This window comes from Passer domesticus, chromosome 28 (assembly GCF_036417665.1).
Source record: "Passer domesticus isolate bPasDom1 chromosome 28, bPasDom1.hap1, whole genome shotgun sequence".
Lineage (NCBI taxonomy): Eukaryota > Metazoa > Chordata > Aves > Passeriformes > Passeridae > Passer > Passer domesticus.
Genome location: NC_087501.1, coordinates 4,044,510 through 4,059,729, shown reverse-complemented (window position 1 = coordinate 4,059,729; position 15,220 = coordinate 4,044,510). Strand labels below are relative to the sequence as shown.

General features: G+C 62.1%; 1 protein-coding gene across 1 annotated transcript in view; it reads left to right on the top strand.

Annotated features, from left to right (window-relative positions):
- Window positions 1-15,220, top strand: part of PEBP4 (phosphatidylethanolamine binding protein 4) — a 76,878-nt gene extending 61,658 nt beyond the window's left edge. The window contains exons 5-7 of the mRNA XM_064400418.1: window positions 8,424-8,469; window positions 9,299-9,415; window positions 14,804-15,220. Of these exons, the coding sequence (XP_064256488.1) occupies window positions 8,424-8,469; window positions 9,299-9,415; window positions 14,804-14,895 (255 nt within the window). The 3' untranslated portion in view covers window positions 14,896-15,220. The remainder of the gene's footprint in view (window positions 1-8,423; window positions 8,470-9,298; window positions 9,416-14,803) is intronic.

Sequence of the window (15,220 nt, the reverse complement as noted above, 5' to 3'; positions counted from 1 at the left end):
CAGGCAAGCAGCAGCAGCAGCGCCGCCGTTAACCCCTCGTCCTCCTCCTGCTGCTGCCGCCGCGTTTTTGGGGGTTTGGGGGGGGTGCCAGCAGCTCTGCCAAGAACCTGCGGGCTGGGGATGCTCAGCAGGGAAAAAACTCCATTAAAAAAGGTGCATTTGGCTCCTCCTCATCATCCAAACGCGTGCAGAGCGCTCCTGAGCATGCCGTCTTGCCGGGCACCCCCTCCCCGAGCAGGAGGGAAAAGTGAGAGCTTGTGCTGCTCCAGAGTTTCCGGCTGGAGTCTCTCCCGTCCCAAGGGCAGCTCTGGACTCTCCCTCCGAGTGCTGCCAATTGCAGCCGTCAGGAAGCGGCGTGGGGGGGTTCTGGGGGGAGCGGCGAGGCCGAGCCCACCCGGATGCGCTGGCGGGGCCCGGGCAGCGCCGTCCCCTCCCGGCCGGGGCTGTCGTCATCGGGGGCGAAAGGGAGAAATTTTAATTTTTTGGCCAGCGGAAAGAAAGGAAAACGAAAAAATAATAACAATTTTTAAAAAACCCAACACAAAAACACCCCAAAAACCTGTCAGAGGAGTAAATGAGTAAATGAGCCCCCCCAAGCCCCAGCTCCCGCTCCCATCAGATTAGCGAAGCCGAAATAGCCAAATTGGCCCAGAGCGGGAGCAGGACTGGCACGCGCGGCCTTTGATCCGCCCCCGCCCCGGGAAGGTGCCTGGGACGGGGATCAGACACCCCAGGCTGGAGGAATCTGCAGGGGAGGGGTTTGCGGTGTGTGAGAGCACCCCCGGAGCCCGGCCGGCTGTGGGGTGGGGTTTGGGGTACGTGTGGGGTCCGGGGGAGGGATGGGCTCAGCATCCCACCCCGAATCCCGCCGGGAGCTGCCGGGGGTCACGGCTGGGTGCAAGCCCCGAAATCAGCACGGCACGGCCAGAAAGTGCAGGGAGGGGATTCTGGCCCGCCCTGGGGACACCCCACCTGCAGCTCGGGGTCCCCAGCATCACAAGGACCTGGAGCTGCTGGGACGAGCCCAGAGCAGAACACGGAGCTGCTCCAGGGCTGGGAATGCTCCCCTGGAGAAGGGAAGGCTCCAGGGAGAGCTCAGAGCCCTTCCAGGGCCTGAAGGGGCTCCAGGAGAGCTGAGAGGGACTGGGGACAAGGGATGGAGGGACAGGACCCAGGGAGTGGCTCCCACTGCCCGAGGGCACGGATGGATGGGAGATTGGGAAGGAATTCCTGGCTGGGAGGGTGGGGAGGGGCTGGGATGGAATTCCCAGAGGAGCTGTGGCTGCCCCTGGATCCCTGAAGTGCCCAAGGCCAGGCTGGACAGGGTTTGGATCACCCTGGGACAGTGGGAGGTGCCCCTGCCATGGCAGGGCTGGCACTGGGTGGGTTTCAATCCCTTCCCACCAAACCGTTCCAGGATTCCAGCCTGGCAGAGGGATGTGTGGCTCAGAGGTGAGGCCCTCGTGCCCCAGGGCCGTGGTTCTTGCTGGTGACCACAGCCTGGCTGGTGGCAGCACTGGGAATGTGGGAAGCACCACAGGAAATTATCCCGGTCCCCAGAGGTGGCAGAGCAGCAGAGCTCCCAGGGATGCACCCCAGGGGAAGGTTCCAGTGCAGGCTCCGCTCTCATCCGCACAGAATTCAGGCTACGGGCCTTTAAATGACTGAATTAGGCAAAATTTGGTGTTTCTCCAAGAATCCTCCGGAAATCTGCTGCTGGAAAAGCAAACTCATCTTAAAGCTACACGCAGGCAGGGCCAGCAAGTTTTCCACTCTGAAGGAGTGGGATGGAAAAGACCTTCCCAGTCCTCCCCAGCCCTTTGTTCTGGCCAGGTCGAGCTCGTTGCTCCTGCTGGCATCTCAGGGGCTTTGTGGACACCTCCTGCTGTTCACCTTTCCCGGGAGCTCTTGTGGCATTTTGGGATGTCCCATCAGAGCTGGGGGTGACGGGGGAGCACCGAGGGAGCCCAGACCCGTGGGGTGGAGGAAGGCAGGTCCTGGTGGAGCTCCTGGCTGGGAAGGACTGGGCTGGTGACAAAGCCCAGGGCACCAAACGCAGGCGTGGTCTCCCCTGGGTGTCACAAGTGGCATTTGAGCGGTGCCACCACCACAGCGAGGGGCACAAAGTGCCCTCCTCGTGCCTGAGCCATCCTCACCCCCTCCTCCCCCTCCTCCTGCAGATCCAGCAGCACTTCCCACCCCAGCAGAGCTGCATCCCTCCGAGGAGGAGGAGGATGCTCCAGGGGGGTCCTGGCCGGATCCTGAGCGGGACAAATCCTGAGCCAGCCCTCCCCCGGCCGGGCCAGCCCCGGGCCACTGGGTCAGGGTGATTCATCCCGCAGCCAGCTCCGCCGGGAGGGAGCTCGCCCGGAATTGCGACACCGTGGGGCTGTTAAAGGCAGCCAGCGCCGAGCCCGGCATCCACGCAGCTTCCTAACACACCCCTGGGGTTGCTATCAACATCCCTGTTGTTCTTAGCGATCGCATCCCTCATTTATCAGCCGGCCTTGCGGCGGGGTGGGACCGAGCAGGACCCACGAGGGGCTTGGGGTGCAGCCACCCCCGATCCCCGGAGCAGGGAGGGCACAGCCCCCTCCACAACCTCGTTTGTTCAGCCATCATTTTATTCGGCTTCCATTTTATTCCACCATCGTTTGTTCAGCCATCATTTTATTCGACTTTGGTTTTATTCCGCCGTCGTTTTATTCAGCCATCGTTTGTTCAACCTTCATTTCGTTCAACTTTGATTTTATTCAGCCTCCATCTCACTCAGTTTGCTCATTCCAGCCAACCCCTGGTGCTTCCCTGCAGGGGTGCAGAGGAAGGGGCAGCAGGGAAACTCCTCCATGGAGTTTCTTGGCAAAGCCGCCGGCCCCAGCTCCCAAATCCAGCGTCCCAGCCCATGCCAGGAGTGTCCTGGCAAAGCCCCATCTCCCGTGCCCTCCCACAGCAGCCCTGCTGCACTTTTGGCAAGGGCGCCCAGCATCCTGCATCCCATTCCCACCCCCAGCTGCCTCCACAATCCTGCAGGTGTTTTGTAAAAAAAAAAAACCCACAAAAAACAAAAACCAACAAAATCCCTCTCCGTTTCCAACACAAATGTTTTGTCTGGGGTTTCAAAAGCCTCCTGGTGTCATCACAGCCTCCACCCCTCTGGCTCGGACCCCTCACCTACATCCTGCAGGGAGGTGCAGGTGGGCACAGAGGCCGTGCCAGCTGCACCTCGGCCGGGCGGGGACCCGTGCCAGGCTGGAAATGCACCAGCAGAGCCCCCCTCCCTGCACAGGGCTCTGCTGGCACTGGGAATGCCGTCCTGGGGCTGCCAGCAGGGAGGCAGGAGCCCGGGAAGGTCCCTGCCAGGGATGGTTCGGGTTATGGAGTGCGGGGTTTTGTTTCCAGATTAAGAAAACCTTGCAAAAGCCAGGCACGGAGGTGATTTATGTTTATTTTGCTCAGTTAATAACCCGTGGCACGTCCTCCCCTGCGGCGTTAGGGTGGATCAGACAAAGCTGCATTTAAATTACAACCGTGCCCGATATTTATTTTTTAATATATTTTTATGGTCGTCTTCCCCATTTATTGTGAGCTATTGTGAAAAACGTCCAGGCCGTGCCAAGAGCTGCCTGAGGATCCTAAGGGCTGTAGGGGTAAATCCTTGGAGTTCAGACCCTGGAAAAGTGGGAGAGGCTCTTCAGATCCGTGTTGGAGAGGTGACATCCCTGGGCCTGCTCCAGCCTGAGCCTCCCAAGGGTGACAACGGGACCCTTCTGCTCCTTGGGGACCCTCAGCAAAGTTTCCCAGGAGCTGTGATGAGCCCCAGAGAAGTTTTGGGATGAGGGATGAGTGCTGGTCAGTGCCTGCTGGGACGGGGTGTCCTGGCATGATTTTGGGGTTAAAGTCACCCAGTGTCGGTGCTTGTGGCTCTATCAGTCCTCAAACAGACAAATCCATCCAGGTTCAGCTTTCCTGAGGTTCTGGATCTGCCCTGGAAAGTCCCCTGTAGAAGGAAAAGTGCTTTCTCCACTCTTTTTCTGCCTGGCTGTGGCTCGGATCGAGGTGGTTTATCAATTTTTCAGGTGCAGACTGACAGGGAACAAGTCAAATATCGCTTGGAACGGTGAAATTCCATTAATATAAAATGCAATCAATTAACATAATGGGCTCTGGGTAAGGAGGCTGGCAGCTGGAGGTGGGCTGGTTCCATGTGTCCCACCCTCCCTGGGGACCACAGGGCTGCACTGGACATCCCTGGGGCCTGTGGGAGGAGCAGGAGGCCCTGGAGAGAGGATTGACTCCTGCTCCTTACAAACCAAAGTGTCTGGGCAGTGAGGTTGCGGGTGGGAAGTTTGGAAGGAGATGTGGGGTGCAGGGAAATTCTGGGAATCATTCCTGCCTCAGGCCCGGCACGGCCTGGCCAAAATCTCAGCTGTGCCCGGAGAGCGAAACCGGCTGGGAGCACAAAGCCAGGGCCCTGAGTCACCCCCGGATCAGGACCTGGGGCTGCGGGGAAGCACCACAGCAGGCTGAGGAGAGGGTTTGGGGTTGGGAGAGTTGGGCTGGCTCCAGCAGGAAGGGGAAGTTTCTCTGGATCCGGGGTGGGATGGGACCCAGCCTCTCTGGGGTCTCGTCCCTGCCCTGGGAATGCTGTAAAACCACTTTGGAGTGACAGAGCAGCCAGGAGAGGCCATTCCCAATGAAACCTTTCCCATCCTGGCTGGAAGGCGCCTCTCCCACCCTGCTTCTTCCGTGAGAACCATTTCTGCGTTTCTCCGCATTTTTTCCTCTTTCTCCCGGTTTCTCTCCACGACAATCCAGCGGCACAGCAGGGCTGGCATGATGGGATGTGACACCTCTCGTCACAGAGGGACTCGCGGGGTCGGGGCTGACAGGCTCCTTCAGGCACCCAACCCGGCTCGAGAAGCAAGGCCGGGCTGAGAGCGAGCGGGTCGGGGGCGTGGGCGAGCCGAGCACCTTGGGAGCATCCCGGGCCCCAGCTGCAGCCCCAGGATCCCGCTGGAAGCGAGCTGCCGCTCCAACAGGCGGCTGAGCCGGGAAACGCCGGAGTCTGGAGTGCTGGGGGCTGGCCGGGCCCTGCCCTGCTCCCTCCGGCCTCCCCGAGCGCCGGGATGGTTGGAGGGAGAGTTTCTCTTGGATCGGCTCTTTGCTCACATGCTTTTTGTTGGAAAGCAGGACGAGCCTGCTTCTGGGAGCTGGGGGAGGAGTGATCCTCCCCATTGCTGCTGGCTTTGGTGTGAGGAGGAAACCCCAAAATTTCACCTTCCTCTGCAAGGACACGTGGAACAGATCCAGATCCACCTGCAATTAGCATCTCATCCTTTTATTCCCCGATCCAGCCTCGCAGGGAAGCCGGGTTGCCATCCCAGTGGCTCTACCTTTCCCGGGATGCTCCCCTGCTCTCGCTGAGCCAATTCCTCCATCCTGACCTCATTCCAAAGATCACAGGGATGAGGAGAACAAATCTGGGCTCCCGCTGGGCCGGCTTTGAAGCCGCTCGGCCCCGTCCGACTCCTGCTGCTGAGGAGCAGCGCGGGAGGAGCCCCGGGTGCCTGGGATCAGCTTTCCCCTCGGATAATTGTTGGTTAACGCCGGGCCGGCCCCCCGGCCGCTTCCCAGGGGATGCAGCCCCCGCACCTGGCCGAGCCCCCCCGGTGTCCCGAGCTCCCGGGGCCGGGCTGGGACGCGCTCCCGGCGAGGCAGGAGCAGCCCAGCCCTGCTCGGCTGCACTTCCCCGGGTCCCATCCGTCATCTGTTTGTCCTGGTCCCCTGCCAGCGATTGTGCCGATTCCCACACCCACTTTCCATAAACCCTCCGTCCTCGCCCGGGCGAATCGCTGGCGAGAGCTCGCCACCCATCCCTTTCCCCTCCTCCCCGATGGGATCAGACACGTTCTGGAGAGGGGGAAGAAAGGGAAGGGGGTGAAAAGAAAACAAAAAGATCAAGAGGAAAACACAAGGTGACTCACTGCCTTTAATTTATCTGTGTTTATTTATTTATTCCCCCCTTCCTCGGCTGCGACGTGCAGGCAGCAGCGAGGGCTGGCCGTGAGCTCCCAGGGAGCCTCGCTCGGTGTCCAGGCCACCAGAAATGACAGGGATAAAATTCCCCACTCCTCTGGCCGAGGAAAAGATCGCGGAGGGCAGCTCCTGGCACTGGAAGTGTGTGGCACGGATTTTTCAGGCTTCCCAGGTCTCTGCACGAGCATCCCGTGCCCCGCCAGCTCTCGACACCACCCGCCACAGACCGGAGGGTGGGAATATCTAATTCCACCTCCTACACCGTGTCCTCGGCAGGGGAAAGAGAGAAAGAGGAGATAAAAGGCTGGGAAGCTCAAATGGTGTCATTAGGAACTATTAATGCTCTCATAAAAGGGCATTAATAAACGCGGCAGCTCATCAGTGTCCATTAGCTCGGCTCGTGGCAGGGATCTTTGGGAGCTGCCGGAGTGTGATGCTCCCCTCGCCCTCACCGGCGTGTCAGCAAAGGGGAAAGGAGCTGGAGGGGGTGTTATTCCTCCGACAAACCATCCCCTGAGCAAAGAACCAGGAGAAAATGTCACAGGGTGTCACACCCCACCTCTCCAATCCCTCCCGTATCCCGGCAGCCGTGCCCAGAGCTCGCTCCTTGCTCCCAGGATAGCTGTTTACTAGTAAAGAAAGAAAAAAAAAAAAAGGCAGGCAGGGTTTGGAGTGCTCATCCCGACTTTCTCCCTCCCGCCCTCTTCCTGTTCTTGCTCTTAAAAAGGAGTTTTATCCTTTGACTCTCCCATGCCCGGGGCTAGCGAGGAGCCCGCAGCAGCTCGGGGCGAGCTGGCAGCCCGCACCAGCGGGCAGGGGGGCGGGAGGAGGCCCGGCCCGGCCCGATAAGCCCCTGGCAAAGCCAGGAATAGCAGCGCGGTCCCCGCACGGGAGCGTTCCTGCCAGGAGCGGAGAGGAACCCGCAGTCCGTGCCTTTGAAGGGCTGGGGCTGGCAGCCGGCCCGGCCCGGCCGCATGCGAGCCCGGGAGGAGCTGGGGATGAGCTCGGGATGAGCTCGGGATGAGCTCGGGAGGAGCTCGGGGTGCGCCGGCGGCAGCGGCACATCTGGGGGAGCAGGCACAGCTGGAGGGCTCGGGCACGTGTGCACATCTGGGCGGAGGAGGGGCGAGCCCGTGCGGGTGGGCTGGAGGGGCACATCTGGATGGCGCCGGTGTGCACATCTGGGCGGAGCCGGTGTGCACATCTGGATGGCGCTGGTGTGCACATCTGGGCAGGCTCCGTGCGTCCCCCCCGGTGCTTCTCCCCTCCCATCCCGCGCTGCGCCCTCCGCTCCCGCTGCCACCCCAGCACCCCGACCTGCCCGGATCGTCACTTGTCACCTCCCTGTCACCGGGGCATTCCGGCTGCAGCTGCCGAGGTGGCCAGCCAGACTCGGGGCGCCGATGCCCAAGGGTCTGAGGGAGCTCTGGGCTCCCCAGTGACCTTTGGGCAGCAGCAGGACGCTGTCACCGGCCGTGACTCAGTGCAGATTTTCCTCTGGAGGGAGAGGGAAGCTTTGATCGCCGAGGCACCGAACCCCGCTCCCCACGTGCACTTTTGCTGGGAGTTATCTGTGGCATCTTTTTTTTTTTTTGGGGATAATAACTGCCAGGGCAGGTTAGGACGGAGGAGGCCTGGCAGGGGAGCGTGTGTGGGCAGGACTGGAATAACGGGTGCTGTAGGAAAGGATTTACGAGTGCTGGGAGGTTGGGAATGGCCGGGAATAGCACAGCAGGTCAGGGGTGAGGTGGGATGAGCGGGGCCAGGATGTGGATGCAGCTCCTGGCGTTGTCCCTTTGTCACCCATGCGGTCCCCACAGGATGCTCGGTGTCCCAGGAAAGGCTCCCTGCTCCTGGGAAGCGTCCAGGGATGGAGAGCCAGGCCTCCAGTGGGACACGCTCTGCAGCAGGAGTTTCTGTTGAGAGCAAAGCCAAAGCTGTGCCATGGGAATGCTTCTGGAAATCACCACGATCCCACCTGGAATGGGCCAGCTCTCCCAAATGCCGCTGTGCTGAGCAGCACCGAGGCTTTTAACAGGATTATTGTGGTTTTCCCAGGTACCACAGCCTGGATCCCTGGCCTGGATCTCCAGACCATGGATGGTCTCTGTGCAGGTGACAGCAGTGTCACCTGTGCCACAGCACTGTGGATCGAGCCCCTAAATCCCAAAGAGACAAAGAAAAACCCTGGCACGCTCCTTCCACCCACCTGGAGAAAATTCTCCTTACAAGACGAGAATGATCTTTACAAAGCAAACACACAAAATGTTGGAGAATGCATCCCTGGGGAGAAGTGGGCACGGCTGCGGGGGCAGGGGGGGTCCATCCCCCTGTGCTTCTCCTGAAGATGCCATTTTCACCTGAGCTCCCTCTTTTTGTCCTTTCAGGGTTCGGATCTGAGGGTTGGGAAGATCAAAGGGAAGGTCCTGACAGGTGAGTGCAGACCCCAGAGGAGGGGAGGGGGTCTCAGCCAGCTGGGATGAGGAGGTGGCAGTGCTGGCTGGGGTGGGCACACCAGGACACCAGGGGGGACACAAGGAGCTCCCTGGGGCACAGCTGGGCACTGTCTGAAGTAGGAGCCACTTTTTCTCCCATTTTTTCTAGAGGCAAAAGTGGTTTAAAAACTCCCCAGCGGTTGGAGAGGCTCCAAAGCAGTGCAAAAAGAGGGGGGAGGGATAAAACCCGAAAGAAGAAGACAAGATAAAAGCGGGAGAATCCCAACAACTCCTGTGATGTTGCAGGAACAAAGAGCTTCAGCTCCAAATGGGCCAGACGTGGCTCGGGGAGGTCACAGCCCAGGGGAGAGGGGCTGCAGGTGACTGAGCCCTGGCAGAGCTGCAGCCTCTTGTCCCTTGGTGTCACATCCTCCCGTCCCTGGTGGAGGCCGAGGGGTGGCTGTGCTGTGCATCCCTTGGATGTCCCTTTGCCCTGAGCCGGCTGCAGGCCCCACATCTGGGCAGCTGTGCCCTGCTCCCTCCCAGCCTGGAGCACAACGTGGACCCCAAGACCCCCCTGGGGTGCTGGCCGTGCCCTGTGAGGGGCTGGAGGTCTCAGGTTTGTCCCCCCTGCCCAGGGCAGGCTGCAGCCAGCAGGGAGGGTGCAGCCATGGAAGGGGCTGCAGGGAGGGGAGGTCAGGGGGGTCCAGCCGTGGTGAGGGGTCCCAGTGCAGGGAGCTGATCCCAGCCGGGAGGAGGGTGGTGAATATCTGGTTCTGGTGGAGTTTCGGCTCAGAGGGACGCTCAGCCCTCTCTTTCCCTCCCAGACTACGGGCGGCCCAAGCCCTCGCGCTACAGCGGCTACCACCGCTACCAGTTCCGCCTGTACCGGCAGCCGCAGCACCAGACCATCTCCCTGAGCTCCGAGGAGCAGGAATCGCTGGGTAAGGACCCGCCTGCCCTCCATCCCCGCCCCGAGGGGCTTTTCCGGGATGCCGGCAGGCCGGGGGTGCCCGCTGGGTGCAAAGGGATCCTTCCAGGGGGCGTGGGTGGGGTGTTAAATCCTTGCCAGGCAGCAGGAACCCTTGGAAGACGCCTGGTAGCGGCCTGGCTAGCGGGATCGGAAGCAGGGAGAGATGTGGGCTGTGCAACGCAGCCCTCGCTGGCTCATCCCCCCAGCCCGAGCGGGAGTTGCATCAGCGGCACCTCGGATAAGGATCAGCCGCGGAGAAGGTTTAGCAAGGGATTGCTCAAACCGGGCTGACACAACGCCCGCCAACTCCCAGCTCCTCCCAAAATCTTTCACGGAAGGGATGGAGCGGCCGAGACCCCCGGAATGCCGAGGGAAGTGCTCCTGCCGGGGCACGGGCAGGCTGCAGGAGGCTGGCACGGGCAGGGATCCGTCCTGCCCGGTGCCAAGCGCGGCTCCTCCCTGCCCTGCCCTGCCCTGCTCGGGGCTCCGTGCCTCACGTGGCCTCCACAAGGGAAATTTCAAAACTTTCCCAGCTGGGCCCGCATGAGCCGGGCTCGACGGGCAGGTCAGGTCGGTGTGTCTGGGCCGTGCTCGGGCTGTGCCTGACTCACCCCGCGCCCGGGAGCCCACAGCGCCCGGCCCGGAGCGGGGGCTGGCTCCGGGGGGCTCTCGGACAGCCCCTCCCGGCACCGAGCCGCGGTGCTCATCCCCTGGCCGGAGCGGGATGAGGCTGCCACGAGCCTCCCTGCGGGCTCTGCCTGCCCTGGGCTTTGCTTTCTGGCTCATTAGCTCCGCTTCTTAATGACACCGCTGATGTCACCCCGCTGCCAGCCCCTCGCTCCTGCCGGGAGGAGGGGGCTCCGTGCTGTCCCCACATTCCCACCGCAGCATCCCGGAGCTGGGAAGGGACGCAGAGACACCCACCAAGGAGCTTTTTCCAGATAAATCCTCTTTTTATCTGCAGGATGTGCGGCTCCAGCCCCCAGGTGTCACCCCCGGGGAAGGTGGCCCAGCACCCCGCTGTCCCCAAGGCGGGGGTGGCCGGGCATTCCCCAGCTGTCCCCATCCCATCTGTGTTTCCCAGCCCTTCCCGCGCTTCCTGGGAAAGACCCAGAGGATATTTTGGATATTTTTCCGCAGGATCCGATGCCTCAGCATCGTTTGTCAGGCAGCTGCGGGGCTCTGGCAGGGGCTCGCGTTTAAGGAGTCGGTTGAAGGTTATTTTTAACCATTTCACTGCTGCATCACATCCTTGGCCTGGCCGGGGGATGCTGCTGGGTTCAGACACCGACAGCCCATCATCTTTATTCCCAGGGAATGAGCCCTAAAAGCAGCCAAAGGATGAGAGTTTGGTGTCTCAAGGGTTTTAAATAAATCCATCCCCAAGGCAGTGGGATGAACGCCGATGGATCCTCTGGTGCACCCAGCCCGTGGTGCACGGGGAGCAGGAGCAGACACCTCTGGCAGAAGGTGGGATGAGGAGGGGTGACCCCAATCCCGAAGGAACAGGGATGAGAAGCCAGCCCGGGCTCTGCCTTGCTGCTCTCCTGCAGCAGCAGCCGTGCAGGTTCTCCTGGCGCTGCCGCAGGCACAGTTTGCATCCTCGCTCAGAATTTCCCATCTTATCTGGCCTCAAATGAACCCCTTCCTGCTGTTTTTACTCCGTCCTACATCTGGTGACAGCGACATCGCTGTGTCACCGAGGCTGGGGACGCCCATCACCACCACCCCGGGACAAGGACACGTCCTGACCGGGCACAGGCCCATCCCAGCCTCCAGCCCTGCATCCCTGTGCTGGGCATCCCTCCCTCTGGCAGAGCTGAGCCCCACCAGAGCGTTTCTGCTCAGCTCCCAGAACAATTCCCTCCCGGCACGGGGTGTGCTCGGGCGGCCAGGCCAGGCAAGGTCCCGGTGGCCGGGCCGGGGGAGGTGACAGTGCCAGGCGGGATGGCAGGAGCTCGGCCGGAGCCTCCAGAAGAGGGCACTAAACCAGGACCTGCCCGCGTCGCCTGTCCCTGCTCCTGGGAAAGATCCCCGGGAATGTAAAACGCGAGGGGCAACGGCGAGCGTGGAAAACAAATCCCGGTTTCTTCCCCTCCTTGCCTGGCTGTGCAGCGCCAGCAGCTCAGAGGGACAGGGGCATTTCCACCCTGCCGTGGGGGTGTCCCGGTTGGGATGGCACTGCCGGGTGCTGGAAGGGCTGCAGGACCTGGACACGTCCCCCTGTCACTCGTGGCAATGTGGAAATCAGTTGTTTACGGCCGAGGTGTTTCTCCAGGGCGGCTCTTGAGCAAAAATCTTGTTTCATCAGGGAAAAAAAACCACCCTGATCCTTCCCCGTGAGTGTTTCTGATCAGTCCCGGCACCAACTGGCTCCGTGTGACCTCGGGTAAATAACTCAAAGCCTCAGTTTCCCCTCTGGAGTCTGATTCACTTCAGTTTTTGGCCTTGCCACTGAATTGTCACCGACACCAGCTCTGTCCCCGCTCAGCACCGAAGGTGGGGGCGTTTGAGGTGTCCCCACGGCTCTTCCTGCCACTCACCCCACTTCCCTCGCAGCCAGGAGCGTTACAAGCCGTGGCTGTGTTTTGGGGAGATGCAAGATAATAATTTGTGGTCTGTGAAATGTCACAGCCGCCGTCGCATCCCGAGGCGGCGGCTCTCGATCCACGGGAAATCCCTCGGGGGGGAATTCAGGCACCCACCAGACCCCGGCTGTGGTGCTGGGGACTTAAAGTTCCCCACAGCTTTCATCGAGGGGGATCTTTATAATTAGCACAAAATCTTGAGGTTTAACTGCACTGGAGTTCATCCCTGTGCTTCCACCTTTTCCCATCAGCTCCGGCATTCCCAAAGCCCCTCCTGCCCTGGAAAGATGTTTTACAACCGGGAATGGATTTTTTTTCCTCCCAGAAATTTTGCCTCCGGGAAGAACAAGTCTTTTGGGGAGCAGGGATGGGGATGAGCCCGGCCAGCCCGTGGCTCCATCCCTCTCCAGCTCCAGCTCGGGATCGGGGCCGCGGCTTTGACTCATGAGCCGACCTTGTGCGCCTCCAATCCGATCCACCCAGCTGGAAAATCGGGTTGGACCGGGCCCCGGCGGGGAGGGAAAGGCTGCGGCCGGGACGGGAGGCGGCACGGGGCTGCGGGGAGAGCACGGTGCCGGCCCGAGTCCCCGGGTGTCGCTTAATGGTGACCAAAGGAGCTGGCGGCCTCCCGCCCACCTCCGCTGGGACATCATTAATCTTGGCAGAGAAGCATCAGGGCTCCCATCAGGAGAACATCGCCGCTGATGAGGCTGATAAATTACAGCCGGGGGGCCGGGGGAGGGGGGGACCGGCCTTTGGGGGGTGGGCAGGAGACAACGGCAGCGCTGGGAAACCTGTGGGATCAGAGGGATGCCGAGCTCCCCGAGCCCAGCGGTTGCCTCGTGCCTCAGTTTCCCCATCGGGTGCTCGGGGCTCAGGCGGCCGCGCACGTGTGGGTGTCAGCGGGCACTCCTCTTCCTCCGGCGGGTGAGCAGATAAGAGCCAAGTGGGATGATTTAATCCTTTGGGAAATGAGCTTGAAAACGGACCAAGCCACGGATGAAACGCTGTATTGTTGTGGCAGGGAGAGGGGACGGTGGCACCGCGACCTCGGCTCCCCGGCCGGCCCCCTGCCCCTGTCCCGGCTCCGTGATCCCGGTGACTCACGGTCCCCAGCCCTGGCAGCCAGCTGGGCTGGTTTGGGGTGGCTGGCACGGGGAGCTGGCCACGCTGGGATGGGGCACCGGCTTTGAGGCTGCACCCGAGGGGCTGGATTTGGTGTAGGGGGGACCCGGCGCCCCAAATCTGGCAGCCCCCCCTTGGCCACACCCGCGGCTGCCCCGGGGCTTTCCTGGCCCGACGGGCCGGGCACAGCCGGTGCCAGGGCAGGTAGGAAAGTAGGTCAGGAAAAACCCCGGTGTGGGGCGAGGGCCGGCGCCTGCAGCCCCGCAGAGGCTCTGCCTCCCCCGGCCCCTTTCATCCGCGCCTCTCCGGAGGCTCCGCGAGCATCAGTGACAGCTCCGGCACCCCTGGGAGCCGGGGGTGCCGCGTCTCGCTCGCACCCGGCCCCGTGCGGCCCCCGCGGCTCTCCCGGGGGGTTCCCAGCGCTTTGAAAGGCTCCGGATGAAAGGCACCCACCGGCGCAGCGGGAGCGGCCCCCCCGGGGCTCCTTCCCCTGGTGCCACCTTCATCGCGACCCCCAGCACGGGGGGTTGGGGCTGACACCCCCAAGTGAGGAGCTGCCCCTCCTGCCGAGGTGGAATCTGGGGCTCGTGGTGACCCCGGTGTGGGACACTGGGACTGTCCTTGCCCTCGGTTTGTGTCCTCGGAAGGTGGCAGGGGACACCTGGGAGCCTGCAGCAGTGCATCCCGGCATCTCATCCCGGCCGGAATGTGGGATGCAGGTCCTTGCTGAGCATCCTGGGAGCTCCTTCCCCGGCCCCGAGCATCCCAGCCAGGCCTCCCACAGCTCTCATCACCACGAGAACCTCCAGAGCTTTTTTTGGAGCTCCGAGCCCGAGGTGGGGAGCAGGTGGGAGCTCCCCCAGCCATCAGCACCGCACGGAGGTGATGCAGCAGCTCAGGTTTTGCTCAGCACTTTTGCAGGAGCAAAGGGGACGCTGAGATGTGGCAGCAGATAAAGGCTGCCGGGCTGCCGCGTGACATTCAAGAGCAGCCAGGAAGAGGAGAGGACGGGTTTCAGATAAACAACGGGCCCCTTTCCCCGGTGGCCCACGAGGAGGGGCAGCGTGAGCGGGTTGGGTGCCAGGGAAAGCCCCCCCAGCCAGGGCAGGACGCTCCCACAGCCGCCGGCCAGACACGGGCTGGGTGCCCGACCCCGGCAGGCACCCACGGGGGCCGGGGATGAGGGAATCCCTCCTGCCCTTGGACCCAGAGAGGGTTTCCCTGCTGCCTACGGGGAAAACCCTGGCTGGATCCAGCAGAAGCTGCCCCCAGAGCTCCGGGATCCCGGGCTCGGGGGAGGAGGGTCAGGAATGAGGAACCCCCTCGGCTCCAGCAGTGTGTGGAGCAGCAGCCCCGTGAATGCCACTGAGGGGGACGGGGGATCTCCTGTGACATCCCCGGGGGGATTTCCAGCCAGGCCACCCCCGGGGTGGGCTCGCAGGAAGCCGGAGGAGGGTTTGCTCCAAAGGTCAGGGGGCAGGAGAGGAGCCGAGGTAGCCCCGGGATGCTCAGAGCTGGGGTCCCCGTGACTCCTCGCTGTTCCTGGGGCCTCCTGGGCTGTGCAGGATGTGGTTTGGGGCAGAGCAGCAGCTGCACACTGTGCTCCCCTCTCCAGCCCTGCTCACCCCCTTTTCCTCTCTCCCCAGGCACCTGGGACTTGAAGGACTTCGTGGAGGATTTTCACCTGGGCCACCCTGTGGCCTCGACCCAGTTCCTCACCAAAAACTACAATGATTAACTGCAGCCATCCCTTCCTTGCCCTGCACATCCCCAAGCCACAGAGCCGCCTCTGCCCGGAGCAGAGGGGACCCCAGGACCACTGAGGATGAGCCCACCCTGCTCCCAGCCCCAGCCCCAGCCCAGCCCTCCCCTCCCAAAGCCAAGTTCTCTTTCCCTCTGGGATCGTGCCAGGAGTTGTCCCAGCTCGCCTGGCTGTCCCAGCAATTCTGGCATCCCCCCTTCTCCCCCCTTCACCCCATTTCTGACTTGACCCCCTGCATGTCCCCCTGGCACTTTGGGGACTTTGATGCCTGCAGCTTCCTGAATAAAATTTGGATGGAGCA